The 21,204-nt window shown below is 48.5% G+C and overlaps 1 protein-coding gene across 2 annotated transcripts in view; it reads right to left on the reverse strand.

Moving 5' to 3' along the window:
* The window catches only part of BEST3 (bestrophin 3), a 259,667-nt gene that overhangs the window by 8,909 nt on the left and 229,554 nt on the right, over positions 1-21,204 (reverse strand). For both annotated transcript variants that reach the window (XM_078654059.1, XM_078654052.1), the window contains one exon: positions 4,839-4,990. In XM_078654059.1, coding sequence (XP_078510185.1) covers positions 4,839-4,990 — 152 coding nt within the window. The remainder of the gene's footprint in view (positions 1-4,838; positions 4,991-21,204) is intronic.

Raw genomic sequence — 21,204 nt, forward strand, 5'->3', positions numbered from 1 at the left:
TCTGACTCCTGCAGGAAGAAGCCTCACACAGCGACTCAGGATGCCCTGGTGGCACCCAGGGACTGGAACTGCGCTCCAAGGATCAGGTGGTTGGCCTTCTGTTTATCTGCTTCAGGGACACCAAAATTAGGACTGCTGACTCCATGAGGGCCCAGCTAACTAAAGAGAACTAGCCCCTGCAGGGCACCTGGCTGGAGAAAGACCTTTTCTCCAGAAGCCTGCTATGAGGAGCTAAAGGCTGCAAGACTAACCAGAAGCAGCTTTAGAGGCTAAATCTGTAGGTAAATATTTTGTCCAGCACAGCCAATTTGGTATATCTGACCTCTGTCCACAGCAAACTGTTTTTCCATAGTGCTTGACGTTTTATAGTCACTTTTTGTCTTTAAAAGTTACGATCCATTATCTTCGGTTCTACTTAACGTATTTTGATAATCATTGGCAATGCTGGAATAGACTGGTGGTTAATTAGTCCTAATATCTGTGGGGAGAGATAGGCTCTGTTTAAGAAGTTAAATTGATGCAGGTGGAGTCTTGGGTTCCTGGAGAATTGAGCGGAGTATTCTAATGCAGACCCATTCCTTGTCAGTGATATCCTGACCTACATCCTGTCTATGTAACCCTCACTGGAGGTCATCATGCAGTGCTCGACACAGGAGGGTACAGCTTTCTGCCAAGATCCCAATGTGAATACCATAATGAATGGTGCACAGTTGGGGGGAATCGGCGAGTGCCTTCGGACTCCATAGATCATGAATGGTTCCCATGAACGTGCCAATAACTAAAAAGAGGCCAGGGTTCTGGGTCCATAAGTGTTCATTATTTCCTCGTAGGACATTAGGTGTTCACTGTCGTATAGGTCCCCTTTGGCCACTAGGCCACAGTTTCCCCAATTTGCGACCCTGTATGCTGGGCATCATAGTAGTGCTTGCAGGGGTATCTTTGGAAAGTATTTCTGGTGGGGATTGCGACCTAAACAGCTATCGCCCAAGCTCTACTGCATAGCTGCTATAAGGACTGGAAGGTCATTCTGCGTACTATAGGTTTGTGTGTAGAGAAGCCAGAGTCAATCCTTAAAGTGCTTTCGCAGGCATGCCCTTTTGTACTCCTCCAACAGTTCAGCAGCCAGCTATGAGCCACCCATTGTAATTTGGTGGCCATGCGGTACTAAGTTCGGAGCCCCAGATCCCCTGAGTGTGGGTAGCTGAAGGATCAACAACATTACTGTACCAGATCAGTAAACACGCAAAGGAGTTAATCTCTCACAAATGTTGGGTGGGACTTTTTCAGTGGAAATTGAGATAGTAGAGCAGTCTGGGGAGGATCATCATGTATGGGGAGAGGGGTTGGCCTAACGGCTAAGGCGCTCGACCTCGGACCTGGGGATCTGGGTTCGAGTCTCGGTAACGATGCCAAAAAAAAACCTGTGATTCTGGGCAAATCACTTAATCTCCCCGTGCCTAAAATGAAAGTGTGTCCTCATGTAACGTAACTGGTGCTATGTAAAGCGCTCTGATAACTGATTCGGTTTGGTTCTAGTTCGCGCTATATAAAACTCTGCAAAAAAAAAAAATGAATCTTTCTCACTCACCCCCAATAGTAATCTCATCCTAAATTCCATGCTGTCCCATAGCGACCGCACTGCTTTACTGATATTCGCCTCAATGACGTCCTGTGGGTCATGAAGGACCTAGATGCCCAAGTACTTAAAGTAGGAGGGCTGCCCACGGAGTTGCCCAACTTTGAGATCCTGTGGGAACCTCCTGATGTTGAAGTATTTGAAGGAGGAACACTTCTAACGAAGCTGCCCAACTCCTACTGGAACCTCCAAATGTCAGGTTGGAACATGAATGCGTAGAACTTCGTTCAATTGACGTGAAGCCCTTAAAACCTCCCAAACTCATCCAGAAGTACCTGTGCACATGGTAAGCCCTGAGCTGGGTTATCTAGGTAGATTTAAAAAAAAAAGACTTTGTCTGCAAACAAGGCATTTGTGTGGTGTTTTTCACCGTTGCTGTACCCAAGGCAGCGCCCTCTGCTCTGAATCTGGACACTAGCAGATCCATACCCTGGGCAAATAACAGGAAGTATAATGGGCATTCCTTCTCCTCTGCAGATGGGAATTTGTTCTGAGAGTACGCATCCAGTGTATCTCTAGCATCTAGATTTGTATGTAAGATCTGGGTCCATCTAATGATTAAATCGAGGCGGTTTATCTGTTTAATCATTGCAAACAAATAAGCCCAATTGAGGGTGTCCACGGGTTTGCATAGGTCGATGGGCAATATGATGGGTCTGGTGGAGTTATCCAATTTGGAACTTAAAATGTAAAAAAAGACGCTGAATATTGGGAATGTGCAGTGGCCCGATATGAAGCTGCTTTGTTCCGGTCAGACCAGTCCCGAAAGCACTTCTAATATATGGTTAGCAATGATTTTGCTGATAACCTTATTATCAACGTTCAAGATTGAAAGAGGCTGATAGTTTTGTGGTTCACCCGCCTGCTGCTTTGGTTTAGAGAGTGAGAAATTTAGGGCTTCTCGCAGGGAGACAAGTAAGCGTCCCAATTTGTACACTGCATGTACAGGGCCAACACTCTGGGGGCAAGCTCCGATGAGTATGCCTTATAAAATTTAATGGCCAGTTCATCTGTGCCTCGGGTTTTGCCCATGATAAGGGATATTACAGCCACCTGAATGTCTTGCAGGATGATGGGGTTATCATAACTGTGGCCTGCTCAGTTGTAGCTTAGTTGTGCCTAGGTAGCCCTCAAAAGCCTCTGCTGGGGGATTAATAGGGTTGGCATAAAGGCAGCCATAATAGTCATGGAAAGCACGGTTGATCCCCAGCTGAGTGAGGATGGAGTGACCATCTGCCCCTCTAATTGATATGATTGGGGTTCCCCTTCGCTCTGAGCCGATTAGTTGGGGGGGAACCTACCGGCTTGTCCCCTTCCACAGGGCGGGTGATCAACTACGCTTTGTAGTCATGGCATCTAGGTTGATGGGAAAGCTTGGCATGCCACAAGGCCACTTGCAAGCACTTTCTCTCGCTTTCTTAGTGGCCATTTGGTCTAAGAGTTGTAAGTAAGCCTCTGTTGCCATTAGCTTAGTCCCTATAGTTGATCTGATACCATATGTGATGTGAAGGCATGTTCCACGTATGACTACATTGAAAGCATTGCATTCATTGGTCGGTATCTCCTCTGTTCCCTTGTTTTCCCCAAAGTAGTAATCATCACTGTATGTTGAATTTTCCAATGCAGCAGATTGTAATTTCCAAGTAGTAATCAATAGTCTCTGACCTGCATAGTTATAGGATTGTGGTCAGAATATGTCTCTTCCACGTACTCCGTGCCAGGAATCTGGGAAAGTAGGGAATCACTGCAGTATATTTTATCTAGCTGTAATTGTGCATTATGAATGGGTGGGGGTCAAAAGAATATTCAACTACTGCTGCATTTCGATGGTGCATATGCCTGATAAAGCCCAGTGCTTTTGCCAGGTTCTGAGAGCTCTGTCCATTCTAGTGGGGTGGGGTGGGGGTTGGAAGTCAGGAAAAGCAGGCTAGTTTAGTTGATAAGGAATCGTAAAAATCCCCCGGTCCTACATTTGGGGCACAAATGCTGCCTAAGAGCCTTCCACTCCGCCCAAGTGGCCTAGGAGGAAGATGAATCGCCCCTCCAGATCTGTGGAGTGACGAGTTAAATAGAATGGGATGCTGGGTTTGATCCAGATCAGCACTTCACAGGCGAAGGCAGATTATGCAGTGCTAAACAGCTGGCCGCTCTGCCGATGGCGAAGTTTACAGAGTTTCCCCCATAGCAACATGCGTCTCCCGCAGAACGGAAATATAAATGGCCCTCCGGCATAGATGTACATATTTTGTTGCGTGGGTAACATGGGGAGGCATAGAAAGTTTCAGGTTAGAATAGGAACTACGTCTCCAGCTCACACTCACACACCCTGCCCGTCCTCCGCTCTCAACCCCAGCCCGTGCTTCCACCCTCCGCTGCCGTATGCCAGGTCTAAAACCTAAAACAAGCACAATCCCCAATAAAAACAAAGACATAAACAAGTACAAGTTCTACCAACCTACCTTGTGGTGGAGGCCGGCGTGCTCGAGGGCTGCCAGTGCCAGTGGGGTGTGTGTGGCAGCTGTCCCTCCACCCATGCCTCTTTCTGACTAACCTCCGCTTCTCTCTCCTGCCGCCTCCTCGCTGGGGGTTGATGCCAGTCTGAAGAAAGCAGACCCACGAGGAGAAATGGAGGCGTCACATCCGGGTGCGGCGTGACGTGAGCCAGGTGTAGCCAATCCTGGCGCTGATAGCGCCAAGATTGGCTAGGGGGGCACATTTGCTGCTCCCCCTGTCGCCCCTTGCAAACCCGGGCTACAGCAGGCAGAGAAGTCCCCGCAGGGTCCCACTGGGGTACTGTAGTGCGCATGCTTGCGAAAGTTGGAACCCAACTTGCACTTGCGCACTACGGCCTGTCTGCTGCAGCCTGAGTGTACTGTCACTCAAGCTGCAGCAGGCCACCACCCCCCTTGCGCATTCCGAAATCCCCGGGTGTGTCCCGGCGGCTGACTCGCAATCCTTACAATAAATGACTCTGTACTAGTACAGAGTAATTTATTGTAAGGATTGCGGCGGCGGCCGCGATGCGGGTCCATGTGGCTGGTGGGGCTACGCCCCTACACCCCAATGGACGCACCGCGGCTGGTTATTAGTTCTTAGCAATGTATGCACCAGTCCGCCAGAAAGGATGCTTAAAGAGAGCAAGAGCAATAACTAGCATCACTAGATGTTACTCGAACCCCGCCCTCCGCGAGGAGCTAGTTACCCCATCTCATTGGTCGATCCCAGGAAGGACGGGATGCAGTAATCAGCAGCTGCCAGGGTGTAAGGAGGCCGCATGTCAGAGTCGTTCCAGTAAATATCCTTGCTCATCTTTGGCAGATTCATGTGCATTTCATCGACGGCCAGAAGAGACACCTAGAAAAAAAAAGAAATGAGACCAGAGTTCATTTTCATGTAAGACTCTGCAGAATCCTGCCTGTGCTGGAACTCTAAAATAAACTTATTAATCGCCTAAAAAGATTGTGCTTGGATTAAAATAGAAAAACAGTACATAGGCATAAAAAAAACCCAACCTGTTTCACGCAGGAAACGGTCTTATCAACGCGGGCTGAGACACGTGTGCTCTTTCCCTGCAAGCCGAACCGCGCTTGCCTTTATCACGCATATGCCTTCATCGCGCATATATGTAGTTAAAGCAGTGCGCAGTCTAGATGCTGAAATGGGTGGGCAGGAAGAGGAAGGACTGGGAGAGGATGTGGCCAGGTAAGTGGGGCTCGGGTTTGGAGGGTGCGGGGCAGTTTTTCAGGGTGGGGTAATTTTTAGGGCCCACGTGGGCATGGGGCCCGGTTTTAGGGCCCAGGGTAGGGGGGCTGAGTCGGGCTAGTTTATAGGTGTAGAGAACAGTTTTTAGGGCTCAGGGCAGAGGGTGCTGGGGCTGTCAAAGTTATTAGGGCATGGGGTCAATTTTTAGGGCTCAGAACGGGATCTGCTCCTTCCTCTCCGGCAGGATGCAGCGGGTCAGACTCCCCCCCATTCCTATCTGACCCCACACCTACCACCTGCGGAGTCCCCCAGGGCTCCTCGCTCAGCCCGACGCTCTTCAACGTCTACATGGCTCCACTTGCCCCCATCGTCAGAACCTACGGACTCAACATCGTGTCATACGCAGACGACACCCAGCTCATCCTCTCCCTATCCAACGAGCCCAACACCGCCAGACGCAACTTTCGAGAAGGCATGGAAGCCGTCGCCAAATGGATGAAAAACAGCTGCCTACAACTAAACACCAACAAAACAGAAGTACTCATCATGGGCCCAAACCCCGACGCCTGGAGCGACACCTGGTGGCCCACTGGCCTCGGAAACCCGCCAACCCCCACAGACCACGCACGCAACCTGGGAATCATCCTGGACTCCGAGCTCAAAATGGACCGCCAGATCAACTCTGTCTCATCTTCCTGCTTCCACACCCTTCGCCTCCTTCGTAAAACCTTCAAATGGATCCCCCTCGAACACCAAAAGACAGTCACTCACGCCCTGGTCACCAGCAGACTCGACTACGGCAACGCACTCTACGCCGGAATAAACAAAAACCTCATCCGCAAGCTACAGAACATCCAGAACGCCGCCGCAAGACTGGTCCTCAACCTGCCAAAGCACTGCCACATCTCCCAGCACCTGCGCACACTCCACTGGCTCCCTGTCGAGGCGAGAATCACCTTTAAGATGCTCACCCAAGCACACAAGGCCCTCCACGGCACCGGACCAGCATACCTGAACAGCCGACTCAAATTCCACGAACCCCAAAGGACCCTACGATCAGCCCAGCTCTCCTACGCCGTGGTCCCCCGCACCAGAAAGACCAGATCGGGAGGCCGCTCCTTCTCCTTCCTCGCTGCCAAAGCATGGAACGCCCTTCCGCTCCACCTCAGACAGACAACATCGCTCCCCATCTTTGCAAGAAACCTCAAAACCTGGCTCTTCGACAGACCCCCTCCTTGATGGAATGGAACCTGCACCCCCTCCCCCCACCCCTAGCGCCTTGAGACCCTTACGGGTGAGTAGTCGCGCTTTAACAAACCCCTGATTGATTGATTGATTCATAGTTTTCAGGGCTGCGGGCAGGGGTGTTATCTTTACCACACTTGTTCCTTTACTAGTCATGTCTTTACCATGAAATTGCGTGGTAAAGAAGTTATTGGGGTTGAGACTGTGTATTGTTCAGGCATGCGCTGTAACATCATGCAACCATTGTGCATCTTTGATGCAGAGTATGTACTGACAAACATTTTCTACCCAAAAAAATGTACAATGGGATCTATGGAATCCTAAAATGTATTGGAAGGTGGTTTATATTATTTTTGACTGCTCTCACAGTAAATGTCATATTCTGACAATCTTCCTCATCATTTGTTTAAAATGTCAATCAGTAATTGTCATCAATATGTATTTGTTTATAAAAAGTGTGACCCATAACCCAGAAGAAACCAGAGCTTTTTACAAATATGCATAAAATAAAACGCTCTAGACAGGCTGTTATTGCAGCGGAATGCAGCGAGATACATAGGGAACAGATTACTTATTAAATGATTCCTTCAAGTTAGTCAAGAGTCAGGACAATGGTAAGTGCAAATCCACTGAAAGGACATTGCAAGGGACAAACTAGTTAGGACGACCACTGATAGGTTTAAACTGTAGTGTTTATGGTTATTGATGACATGATAACTGTATCTTTCCTTAACCCTTTCCATGCGTCGGACGGCTGGGAGCTGTCCAACAACACAGTGCTTGTGGATCCCTGCTTGAGGATCGACACAGGACGACGATCCCAAAGCAGGTTTCCTCCCACTGGACACCAGGGAAGGGGGAGCGGCCCCTTGGGTAAGGTCCTTTGATCCTTCCAATTCCTTTTGGGCATATTCAGTCTTTCTGCCCCCTCTGGGGGCTAGATAGGGGCAAGAGCCCCCAATCTGCCCACACGGGGGCAGAAAGTGCAATAGGCACCAGGGATGTATTTTTAGAGTAAATTTAGGAGTGGTGGCTGCCCGAAACGGCCCCACCGAAAATTCCACAGTCTTTCTGCCACGCCTGGGAGGCAGATGGGGGCAACAGCCTCTGATCTGACACCCCCCGGGGGCAGAAAGCACACTAGGCACCAGGGATTTTGTTTATTATATATATAGGGGTGGAGTCTGCCCAAAATAAGTATGCCAATGCACCCACGCCCAAAAACATTCCAAAGTATGTCTGCCCCTCCCAAGAGGCAGATGGGGCAATAGCCTCTGACTTGCCCCGGAGATGGGGGCAGGAAGTCCACTAGACACCAGTGATTATTTTTCTTTTCTTTATACGTAAGGGTAGGGGCTGCCCAAAATGGGTATGCCAATGCCCCCACCCCCAAAAAAATTTGCCACAGTCTTTCTGCCTCCCCTGTGAGGCAGATGGGGGCAATAGTCCCTGATCTGCCCCCCTGGGGGGCAGAAAGACCACTAGGCACCAGGGATTATGTTTTTGTTATATGTAGGGGTGGCCACTGCAGAGAATGAGCATGCTAATGCCCCCACCCCCAAAAACATCTTTCTGCCCCCTCACCCCCCCCGGAGGGTGGCATTTTGCTGGGGGTGTGTGGGGACCATCTCTTGGCTAATGGTGTGTGTGTACTCAATCAATCAATCAATCAATCAGAGTACTTGTAAAGCACGATACTTACCCGTGAGGGTCCCACGACGCTAAGGGGAGGGGGGTGGTGCTGCTACTGCTCGAAGACCCAGGTCTTGAGGAGTCTTCTGAAGTCGAGTAGGTCTTGGGTCTGCCGTATGTGGGTGTCGCCTTTCCCCAAAAACCACAGGAGCCGAGAGCAGGTTTAAACACGTCTTTATTCATGCGTGTCTGCTCGTAACTGAAACTCTTTCCCTCAACTTCCCCTTCTCCCCACGCCCCTTCCTGCCTTGTCTGTCCTGTCCCAGACAGGGGTCAGGCAACGACGAAACAACACCTCCCCCTTTTGTACAAAGTCTTACTGTCTCTCACATTTCTTCAATGAGGCGCGTTGGTCGTCTGGTCTGTCTACTGGGGCGGCTGAGCTGTTCCGGTGTCCTGGCTCGGTGGCTCATGAAGTCGTCCTGTCTTACTGGGCTGGGATAATTTCTGTCACTGCTTTCACTTTGGCTTCCCGAGTCAGTGGAGAGCTCATGGTGCTGGCTTTCATTGCGTTTGTTGGAGTTACATTTTTTGAAGTGTGAGACATTTCGGGTTATCCGTTTGTGATCAGCCTCTGCGGTGACCATGGTTCCTTTTCGACTACTAACTTACAGAGGGTGAGCGTGATAACGACTATCCGCTTTTGTTCTTCGGTCACGCCGGACCATCACCCAGTCTCCTTCTTGGATGTCAGTGTGCTTCGCGCATCTGCGCCGATCGGCATAGGTCTTCATTTGTAGTTTTTTGTCATAGTCTATTTTGACTAACGTGGCGTGGTCAATGTTCACAGTTTGAGGTTGGAGGGCACTGTCCAGTGTGGGCAGTCGAGTGCGAGGGACTCTTCCTAGCATCAGAGTGGCTGGGCATTGGTTGGGAGTGTTGTGGGGCGTGGTGCGATATGCCCGCAGCACTTCATTCAGAGCTTGTTGAATGTCTCGTAGAGCCAGTTCCGCTTGATGAACCGCTTTCTTCAAAGTCCCCATAAAGCGTTCCACCATGCCGTTAGCTTGAGGCCATAGGGGTGTGATCTTTTGGTGCTTAAAGTTAAGGTGTTTTACGAATTCTGCAAATTCGTGGCCATTGAACGGTGCCCCATTGTCAGATTTGACTCGCAGTGGAATGCCCCATGCTGCAAAGGTTTCGTCGAGAACTGGGATCACAGTGGTCGCCTTGGTGGATGATACTAGGTGTGCAAACGGAAACCGAGAGTATTCGTCCATGATGACGACAATGTATTGGCCTGATTTTAGAGGGCCGAAGAAATCTATGGTGACCTGTTGCCATACTCCTTCTGGTAGCTCTGACATTTGTAGAGGGGCTGGTGGTTCGTCACGGCTCACCAATTGGCATGAGACGCAGTCCTTGAGCGTGGCCTCCACCATTTGATCAAGTGTCGGGAACCAGACCCGCTCCCGTAGAGCCTTTTTGGTAGCACTTATCCCTCTGTGACCTTCATGAGCAAGGTTGATCACTCCTTGCCGTAGTCCTTGTGGAATCACAATCCTCCCCCCTCTCAGGATCAAGCCATCTTCACTGACGGACAGTTCTTCTTGGATGTGCTTGAACGCTATCAGTTCTGGGGTACTCTGGCCAGAGTTCTGGGAATTGTCTATTACATGTCGCCATGAGTTGCTGCATATACGATCTGTGACGTCTTGTAGGACCGGGTCCTGGAGGGACGCCTCTCGGATCGCCGCTAGGGGAACTGTAGGCGGACAGGCAGTGTCGATGACAAAGTGAATATACTCTTCTGCCAGCGAGCACTTTTCACTGGTGGATGTCTGGGGGTGATGGGACATGTAGTCTGCCGGATTTTCAGACTTCCCCGGCTTGTGGACAATAGTGTATACATAGTCCTGGAGTTGCAGTCCCCATCGTTCAATGCATGGAGGCATCTTGGCTTTGGGATTACCAAAGATGGTGACAAGCGTTTGGTGGTCTGCAATGATGGTAAAGTGTTTGCCGTACACAAAGAGATGAAAGTGCTCGCAGGCCCACACCACCGCTAGACTCTCCTTCTCCGGTTGGGAGTATCTTTTCTCGGTGCTGGTGAGACTGCGACTGGCGTAGGCGATAATGTGGCGCTGTTCTGAGTTCTCTTGATATTGTGCCAGATGGCGCCTAGGCCCACCGGGCTGGCGTCGACAGTAAGTTCAGTTCTTTTCTTGGCATCAAAGTAGGCCAGGTTGATGGCAGAGCTGACAGCGTGTTTGATTCTGTGGAAGGAGTGTTCACAGGCATCCGTCCATGCAAATGGCTGGCCTTGACGGGTGAGCTCTCTGAGAGGATGGCTGATGGTAGCGAAATCCCGGATGTAGCGTGCACAATAGCTTGCCATCCCAAGAAATGAACGGAGGTCACTGACGTCTCGTGGTGTTGGAGTGTCCGCAAGGGCAGACACTTTTTCTGGGTCTGGTTTCATACCGTCTTTGGAGAAGATGTGGCCATAGAATTTCAGGGTCGGCCTGTGGAACTCAAATTTTTCTGCATTCAGAGTCAAGTTGGCGTTCAGCAGCGCGTGGCATACTCTGTCCAGAGCCGTGTCATGTTCGGTCTGATCTTTCCCGAACACTAGTAGATCATCGCTGTAGTTGAAAGCATTGGGAATCCCTTGGATCACTCGCCGAATGGCTTCTTGGAAAATTTCGGCGGCCGAAGAGATTCCAAAGTTCAAACGTTTGTAGCGGAAAAGTCCTTGGTGGGTTGTGAAGGTCGTGATGTAACGCGACTTGTCGTGTAATTCCAGCTGGTGGTATCCTTTATTAAGATCGAGTTTCGAGAATACCGTGGCTCCATTGAGGCAAGCGATCATATCGCTAATGTGTGGTCCTGGGTGGCGTTCTCTCTCGATAGCCATGTTGGGTGCACGCATGTCCACACACAGACGCACTTTGTTGTTTTGCCCTTTCTTAGGTACTACCACTACGGGTGATACCCACGGGGTTGGCCCTGATGTGCGCTCAATGATATCTGTCTTTAGCAGATCTTGGAGTTCATCATCTACAGCTTGCTGTAAGTGGAACGGCACCTTCCTGTGGTGTTGCGCCACTGGAGTCACACGCTCATCGATGTGTAGTTTTACCTTGAATTGATTTAGCTTTCCTAGCCCGTTGAAGAGGTTCGGAAATTTAGCGACAATGTCTGGGGCATCTTCAGTCATGTAGAGGAGTTCCACGAGCTTCAATCTTTCAGCTGTTGGCAGGCTGAGCAGGCAGTCAGCCAGGTCTGGGCCTTCGACGAAGTGAATATAAGCTGGAATTTGTCGGTCCTTGTATGATAGAGTCGTGCTGAAACGGCCTAGGCATGGCAGTGGCTTTCTGGACATCCAGGTAAGTATCCGGACAGCTGCAAGGTCTAGTTTTGGCCGTGGTTTCATGCTTTGATGTTCAAGCGCACAGATGTAGTTTAGGGAGGCACCTGAGTCTAGGACAAACTTGGCAGGATGGTTTCCGATTCGGATGTCTAATTTAGGATATTTCTTTAGCCGGTCCGGGTCCGACACCATGCAGATGTATTCGTCACTGTCTTGTGACACCGGCGTGGGTGATGATGACTCACTGGATGTGGATCTCTGTGATCGATATGAGCTTGCAGAACGGACGCTCGACCGGGATGAACTAGAGGAGCGTTCTCCTCTTCCTTTCATTGCGCGAGCGTGATGTTGTGTGATGGATCGAGGTGTGGACGATCTTCGCCCCGACCGTTGAGTTTGACAGACCACTTTGAAGTGATTCTCCCTGTCGCAGCGATGACAGCGCTGACCAATAGCCGGACACTGTCCTGAATGGGGGTAGTTCTGGCCGCACCTGTAGCACGCTGGCGCCGTTCTGCTGGACTTGGTGTGTCGCGATTCCTGCCGTGATGACGTCCTCCGGGAAGTTGCAAAACGTGTCGGCTTGTCTGACTTGTGATGGTCCGTCCGATGTTTCTTCTCCTTGTGTGCTTGTATTTGAAATGCTTGTTCCTTTTTTTCGGTCTTATTGGTCTCCATTTTCTTAGCGTGATCTTCCGCTTGATCGTTGATTCGTGTCATTTCTCCGATTTCTTCAAGAGAGTAATACTTTTTCAAAAGTCGCCGGCGCAATGATTCGGATTGGCAACCTTCAATTATGCGCAGTCGCAGCGCGTCATCAGTGGTGAAAGCGTAAAACTCTCAGTGTCGAGCTAGTCTCCTGATGCGCACAATGAAGTCACACATGTGTTCATCTTTTTCTTGGGTGGCTAAATTAAATGTGTAGCGTATAATCTAAGTCGCGTTTATGTAGAAACCCTCCGGTCAAGGGCTCCTTTGACGTCATCGTAAGAGGCAGTAGTCGCATTAGGCAGTTCTTTGATGATCTGCGCGATGTCTTTTCCCACTAAGTTTCGCAGGGCTATCAATTTTTGCTTCCAATCTTGCACTTGAGACCCGGTCATGTAGTCCTCGAAGTCTTCAGCCCAGCTCTTCCACTTGGGCCCCATACTATTGCCGGACGCCAACTCTAGAGGGTCTGGTGGCCGCAGATATGGTACCCCCATGAGTACGTGGGGAGACGGTGCAAGTGGTGGTGGTAGCATGGCTGGAGCCGCTGTTGCTCCTCCTCCTGAACCGCCTGTCTGGGTGAGGACGGACATCGCGGCTTGGTCAGGTCACTCAGTGGCTATGGTTTGGTTGATTTCGCCACGAGTGAGCGTATTGGCCAGTCTTGCTTGGTTCCGATGAATTTTCAGCAGTTTAAGTGTTTAAATGCAATGTTGCCCGACTCCTAAATGGCCGACACCAAAATTCCAATGGGTGCCTATGGCTAGCACCTGACTCTAAGATGGCCGCCGTTCAGGACACGTGGTTTCCTTTTATTTCACCATTGCCACACTCAAAGTCTCTTATTTAGGCTTTGCCACATTCAAAACTGGTTTCAGGCAGGCTTTCTGGCGTTCGGGACTCGCCCTCACGCTCCCGGTCTCAGCTAGCCGTTTCTGGGTGCACTCTCCGGCGTCCTTGCTGCTTCACGCCATTTTTTTTTTCCAGACGGGCAGCTTGCCGAGTCAGGGATACTCAGAGCGACGATCCGGCAGTGCGGGCAATCCTTTGAGCTGATGCCGATCGTCGCGCTCTGGGGGCAGCATTCAAACGCGGCATGTGGAGCGTTTCTGTTTTCGCGCTCTTTCACACCGCGCCGACACAGGCTGCAGGCTCGCTGTTTCCGGCCGTTCAGGGACGGCAGGGGTTTTAAGGCATGTGGGGCTCCAGCAGGCATCCCATTCTCGTCGCCAGTGTCGCCTTTCCCCAAAATCCACAGGAGCCGGGAGCAGGTTTAAACACGTCTTTATTCAAGCGTGTCTGCTCGTAACTGAAACTCTTTCTCTCAACTTCCCCTTCTCCACACGCCCCTTCCTGCCTTGCCTGTCCTGTCCCAGACAGGGGTCAGGCAACGACGATACGACACCGGGTAGAGAGGGTGGTCCAGGTCTTGACGGCGAGGTAGGAGAAGGATCTGCCGCCGGAGGTTGTTCGTTGGATGCGGGGGTCAGCAACGAGGGCGAGGCTGGCGGAGCGGAGCTGGCGGGTGGGGGTGTGGAAGCTGAGTCTGCTGTTCAGGTAGGCTGGTCCAGCGTTGTGGAGTGCTTTGTGTGCGTGGGTGAGGAGCTTGAAGGTGATCCTCTTGTCGACAGGGAGCCTGTGTAGGTCTCTCAGGAGGGGGGTGATGTGGCTGCGGCGGGGGACGTTGACGATCAGTCGGGCGGAGGCGTTTTGGATGCGTTGTAGTCGTCATAGGTGTTTGGCTGGGATTCCTGCGTAGAGTGCGTTGCCGTAGTCCAATTTGCTGCTGACGAGGGCCTGTTTCACCGTTCTTCTTGTTTCGGTCGGGATTCACTTGTAGATCCTGCGGAGCATGTGGAGGGTGTTGTAGCAGGAGGAGGAGACGGTGTTGACCTGTTTAGACATGGAGAGGGAGGAGTCGAGGATGAATCCTAGTTTGCGTGCATGGTCGGTGGGTGTTGGTGCTGTTCCCAGTGTGGTCGGCCACCAGGAGTCGTCCCAGGCTGAGTGGGTGGGTCCGAGGATGAGGACCTCCGTCTTGTCTGAGTTCAGCTTCAGATGGCTGCTCCTCATCCAAGCGTGATGACGGGATGTGTAGATTGGCGCTTGACTGGTGGTACATGTTGAGTGGTGCTTGGATGGCGGTGCACGTCGACTTGCGCTTTATTAGCGGTATGCATGGATGGCACTTGGCTGGCAGTGTGTGTGGATGTCGCTTGGCTTGCGGTGTGCATGGATGGCGCTTGGCTGGAAGTGTGCATGAATGGTGGTGTGTGTGTACTGTCTATTGGATGGTAATGTGGCTTGTATGCATCCCCCAGCGTTTTCTTACCCAGAATACCCCGCAAACCTCAAATCTTCCTCACATTTCTGTGTGGGTAAGTTGTAGGATCACTGCGCATGCATAGTTTACCTCCCGCCCAGCATTCTCTTAGTTTCCTGAGAAAAAATATAACTCACTTGCGTGGGTGCCGGAAGTAGCGTGAGCTTAAAAACGTATAAACAAACTGCGTTTTTGAACCCACTTTGAGCCCCTCTCAATCTCCACACGTTTTTGGCCCTTCCATGTCGTAGGCACTTGGCCCATCCACACAAGTAAGGTATCATTTTTATCGGGATACTGGGGGATCGCTGAGTGGTAGGAAAATTTGTGCCGTACGATGATCCTACAACTTTCCCACACAGATATTAAAGGAAAATGCAGCCTTTTAGCTAAATTTGAGGTTTGCAGTGCATTCTGGGAAGGAAAATGTTGCGAGAGCAACTGAGGTGGCAAAGTGAGCTAAAGAACAATGATGGATTCAAACCAGATCTGTGACTGGGGGTGAGTGCCTTAAAAGTGTCAGCACACCATCCATCATCTCCATGTGTTTGCTTTGTTCTCCCTAAGTTGCCAGGGTATGCCCCGACATGGGCCCCTTGCTCACTTTGCCACTGGATTCAAGCAAGCCTGGCTGAAGGAGGGTGTTATCCCGAAACCGGTCCCAGGATGCTTTTTTACGGTTCAGGGGAGACCTGGCTTGGCAGTTCGGGCTGGACTGTTCCCATAAGACACAGGGTCAAGATTGATTTGCATATAGCTGGGTCTGAAAGAGGTGCCGAAGTGAGCTAAAGAACGATGATGGATTCAACCAGATCTGTGACTGGGGGTGAGTGTCTGAAAAGTTTCACCACTCCGTCCATCATTTCCTTCTGTTTGCTTAGATCAATGCAAGTCCTACCTCCCTGGACTCCCACGGGTGTCTAGTTTTCAGAAATGTCTGTTTTTTTTAGGTTCCCCTAGATGTCTGCAAGCCCGGAACCAAAAACACAGGTGCCCACATATCTATCAAAAAATGACTCGTTTTTCAAGGGAGTCATCTGTGCTTTTGGTCCGGGGCTCAGTGGCCAACAAGGAAAACCTACCAAACCCAGATATTTTTAAAAACTAGATATCTAGGGGAGTCCTGGGAGGTATGTCTTGTGTGGATCTCCCAACATTTTTCTACCCAGAATCCCCTACAAACTTAGCTAATAAAATCAAATGTTCCTCACTTTTCTGTGTGGGGAAAGTTGTGGGATCACCGGGCCGCCACAAATTTCCTACCACCTAGCGGTCCCCCGGATCTCCCGATAAAAATGGTACCTCTCTTGTGTGGGTGGGTCAAGTACCCGGGACAGGCAAGGGCCCAAAACGTATTGTGGAGACATCAAAATTACCTATCACAAAACACCTGGGGGCATATTAGCAAGAACCTCGTTAAAATTATGCCGTTTTAGCGGCTGGAAACTGCCCCTAAAACGGCGATAATGGTCTTGCTAATATGCGTTATAGAATTCCAGTAGAAGTCCAGGTTAGATGTGCAGGATATCTAACCTGGGCTTCCATTGGAATTCTATAATGCATATAAGCCAGCCCATTATCGCCGTTTTAGCGGCAGTTTCATGCCCCTAAAACGGCGATAATTTTAACTAGGTTCTTGCTAATATGCCCCCTGGTTTTGCAAGGAGGGTCACCTGGGTTTTTGGCCCCGGGCTGAGCGGGCATCTAGGGAAACCTACCAAATCCACCCATTTATGAAAACTAGACACCTTGGAGAGTCCAGGGAGGTATGGCTCGCATGAACCCCAAAAAAATTCCTACCTAGAATACCATGTGAAACTGAATTTTAGCTGAAAGAAATCCCATTTTTTCTCATGTTTCTATGTAGGAAATGTGTGGGATCATGGGCTGATACTAATTTATTATCACCCAGCATTCCCCGAGGTCTCCCCATAAAAATGGTACCTCAAGTGTGTGGGTGGGTCAAGTACCCGTGACAGGCAACAGCCCAAAACATATTGTGGAGACGTCAAAATTACCCATCACAAAACGACCTGGTTTTGCAAGGGGGTCACATAGGTTTTTAGGCGTGGGCACGGCGGCCATCTAGGAAAACCTACCAAACCCACATATTTCTAAAAACTAGATGCCCGAAGTAGTCTAGGGAGGTATAGCTTGCATGGACCCCCCAACATTTTCCTACCCAGAATTCCATGTAAACCTGAAATTTAGCTGAAAAAATCACATTTTTCTCACGTTTCTGTGTAGGAAATTTGTGGGATCACGGGGCTGATACAAATTTTCTACCACCAAGCATTTCCCCAGGTCTCCCAATAAAAATGGTACCTCACTGGTGTGGGTGGGCCAAGTACCCGGGACAGTCAAGGGCCCAAAATGTATTGTGGAGACATCAAAATTACCTATCACAAAATGACCTGGTTTTGCAAGGGGGGCACCTGCGTTTTTGGTCCCAGGCTCGACGGCCATCTAGGGAAACCTACTAAGCCCACAGATATCTAAAAACTAGATACCTGTGGGAGTCTAAGGATGTGTGGCTTGCGTGGATCCCTCAATGTTTTCTCACCCAGAATCCCCTGCAAACCTAAAATTTAGCTGAAAACATCACATTTTCCTCACAATTCTGTCTGGGATCACTGTGCCGGCACAAATGTCCGAATCACCTAAAAACATATTTTAAAAAATAATAGCGCTTACAATTCGCTGTGCTATCCCCTCAATCTCTATGTTTTTGGCCCTTCCCAGTCTGAGGGGAATGCTGGGTGGTAGTAAATTTGTTCTGGCAATGTGATTCTAGCCCCATCAACCTTTTGTTGATACCATTTGCAGGGAAAAAACAGATGCTTTCTTCTGCAGCACTTTCCCCCCATGTTTCAGAAAAAAACAAAATGTTGCTGTATTTTGGCTAATTTCTGGGTCCCTTCCAGGGGAATCTACAAACTCTGGGTACTTTCAAAATCCTCAGAATGCTGGAAGAAAAGGATGCAAATTTGGCATGGATACCTTATGTGGACAAAACGTTACAGGGGCCTAAGCGCGAATTACCCCAAATAGCCTAAAAAAGGCTTAACACAGGGGGGAAAGCAGCAAAAGGGGTAAAAGAATTTTGTGGAGAAGTTAAACATGCCAATATGAGGTGTGATGCACTTTTGCCGGGACCCCAAAACTGGGTTAATTATTTAGAATGGCCAGTTTGTCACCTGTGTAGGTAGTTTTGTGCGGGTGCAGAACAGGTTTTGTTCAGTGCCATGTGAAGTCTGCAGCATAGACTGCATAACCGCCCGACTCATACTCTGAAACCATGGCGGGCAGGGAATGCTTGTGAATTTATGTTCTTGCTTTCTTCTGTTGTGGGTCCAGTGCCCGATGATACGAGCAGCCTATAGTGTGTTCCATATCCCCTGTGGGGATGCTATGTTAACAAGGGTGGACACCATGCCTTTCTTTGCTCATGGGTGCACATTGCCCATAATGACACATACATACTTCTAGGGCTAATGCTGATGTGCCCTTTGCCCAACCCCGATACATTAGAGTGCCCAATCACAACCAAGCAAACACTTAAGCCAACTACCACCAAATGTGGGAGGCTTCACCCTTCAGTGCTATTTGAATCATCAGAAAGAGGCAACTTAGGTGCCTGAATACTTGACAATCACTGTTTTGTTGAGTCACCCACCTTTGGGCTTTCTAGATATTCTGATAAAAAACAGAAATGTGTTTGGGACATAAAAAGTCGTATGCTAAACTTTCATGAGCTTGGCTGACAGCTGTCATTATTTCTGTGTAAACTGATTTTTGCTCATTTTCTACACACTGTAATCTATTGATGGAAGTACAAGTGTATGTGTCTGATCTAAATATAATAATCTGTAGTGATTTTTAGCACGTTCCTAAATAGTACATTATCAGACCATGCACAATAACAATTGAAAGTCTGGCTGATAGATTCAGTGACTAGACCCAAAGTGGGAAGCATCATTTACATAAGAGAATTGAGAAAGCAGCAAAACAATTCTAGGGCATAGGTACAACAAAATATTCAGAGATATTGGAGAGAGAGACTGATTGTTTTCAGGAAATAGCCTCAGGTTGTGAGATGTATATCTCTGTGATGCACGGCAAAACCCTGAGGTCACTTGCATTGAAATAGTGTGACTTCTGACTAGTTCAACCAGTAGGCCCTGGTATGTATCATGCTCAGATAGCTCCATTACTAGGCTATTGAAAGCTCTGCTCTTTTTACATAGTGTGGAAATAGGGATACTACAATGCTTACCTTCTAAAATTGAGTGGGGTGAAGTTATTACAAAAACCTCCAGTTTGTTTATACCAGTGATGTATAACTTATGTGAGGAGGGCTTAATTTATCACAAAGGCCATTGACCTGTAACAGAAACTGGTGGTGGAAGAAGCAAGAAGGACTAGCACCAAGGCCACTGTGTGCAGTATTGGGGAATGACCTGGTACAGGTTTTAAATAGTCTTTGGAAAAAAGTAGTAACTTATCAAGAGAGTCTGACATCATTTAGACGAAATGCTAGAGAAATACAAACCAGGATAGACTGTGTGTCATAGACATACGTGATGACAACGTTTGGAAAATAAGAAATATAGACATATGCATCTGACATTGAGTAAGTCAGCCTCATACAACTACTGGCTAATTAAATGCAGTGGCAGCAGGTAGCAAGCCTAATGGACAAATGTGGGGTCCATTGTGGGTCCTCCTCCTAAGAAAAAATTACAAACGTTTGGCAAATTGTGCCTTTTAAAGCAAATTAATTAAGTGATAAAGCAATGCTTATAAAACAGTGGGAATGAATAGTTTCGAAATATTAAACAACTAAAAACTGCCCCATTTCTTAATGCATTAATATAGTCAACAGTTACTCTGTAATGTGCACATTATACAGCGTGACAACTTCAGTCCTTTAAAGTGTGTGCTTGCCTAGTGTTTAGCACTACATGTGGCATCAACTATGGAAGAAAATGCTCTAACCAGGTTTCCAGAAGCACCAACACCTGCTTGCTGCAATCAATGATTCAGAAATATGTGCTGACAGGTCTTTCTGTTGGATGAAAAAGGTGGGGGTTCTCTAAAAGAGATCACATCAGATAAATATGTGTGCTTCTTATAATATGCCACCGACTGGTATTTTGGTATGTCTCTGAGATGTTATTGCATCTAGATATATAACACAACTGATATACACCTAAAACCTGTCAGTATGATTGGCTTTGTCAATGATAGCTGTTTAAGATAAATGAGTAACAACTATGATTTATTATAAATAATTAACAGTAGAAATATTTCAATTTTGAAATTGTGAGTCTTTGAATAAAAAATTATTGAGTCCTGAGGAAGGAGTTCCGGCCTTCAGTTATGTGCGCTTTATGTTTGATATATATATGCCTTTTTTGTGCACATCTCGCCCATCTGCACATATTCAATAGCCTTCATTTCCTCTTCAGCACCCTCTTGTCCCTTTTCCCCGAAGCACTTACTCACATCTCCCTCTTTTCACCACTTCAAAACATACTGCACTCACTCACATTTAAACAAGTTTTTAGCTTTTGCCTTCTAAATATTTGTACATCTGTGTGCACCCTTCACCCACATTTACACCGAATTTCGATTGCAACTGGTATCCATGGCCATTGTTCAGTGTACTCTGCAGAGAGGGCAGGCCGTTCACAGGTACTTTGCTTTGGCTTCAGCCTCAGCATCAGAGCTCTCAATGAAAGCCCCTCATAAACACCCGGCACAGCTTAAAGAATGCAATATGCAAGGTTAATAAGAGGCACGGATGATGGCATAGCGAACACTCTTGGGGAATGCAAGAGTAAGTAAAACGTGAAATAAGAGAGGAACTACATCGCTGACCTGCTTTGCCTTTTTAACATTCATTGTTCGTAAATCAATTCATGTTTTTGGCATTAATGTTAAGGACATGAATATAGAGGACGTTTTAACACAATATAGCATATAACTGTCTTTACTATAACTGTCTTTACTATAAGCCCATATTTCTTCCTTTGTACTTGGCTCAGATATTTGGATCAACTTTGCATGGAAACAAAAACTCTGCTCGTCTTTTGGATCAAGTTCAAGGGGGAACAAATACAGCAGTTCTACTTCTAAAGACTCTAGAAACCTGCAGCCAGGGCATGGGGTGTCACAGTGGGGGAGGTTAGCATGATCAGGGGTCCCAGCCCAAAATACATAGCACAAGAATATTATTATAACCCTTACCATCACCAAGGACTAGACACTAAATGACACCTGCTTACATCTAATCCTACAATGTGATAAATGGGACAGGGTGGGATCTAGGCCTGAGAGTGAGGGATGGCTGGCCTTACCCAGGGATGCAGACTCCCTGATGCCCGAAACCATCACTGGCCCACAGTGGATACTACCATACACTACAATGGCAATGACGGGCTTTAGAAAGGTAAGCCCTGTGTTGTGTGTCACATTTCAGAAAGTTGATTTACTACCTGGCTTCCGTCACCTGATTCAGAGCGAGGTGGGGCAGGCAGCCTGGGACAGACAGCCCAGACTTAAATGCATCGAATTTTTTAG

This window comes from Lissotriton helveticus, chromosome 1_1 (assembly GCF_964261635.1).
Source record: "Lissotriton helveticus chromosome 1_1, aLisHel1.1, whole genome shotgun sequence".
NCBI classification, from domain to species: domain Eukaryota; kingdom Metazoa; phylum Chordata; class Amphibia; order Caudata; family Salamandridae; genus Lissotriton; species Lissotriton helveticus.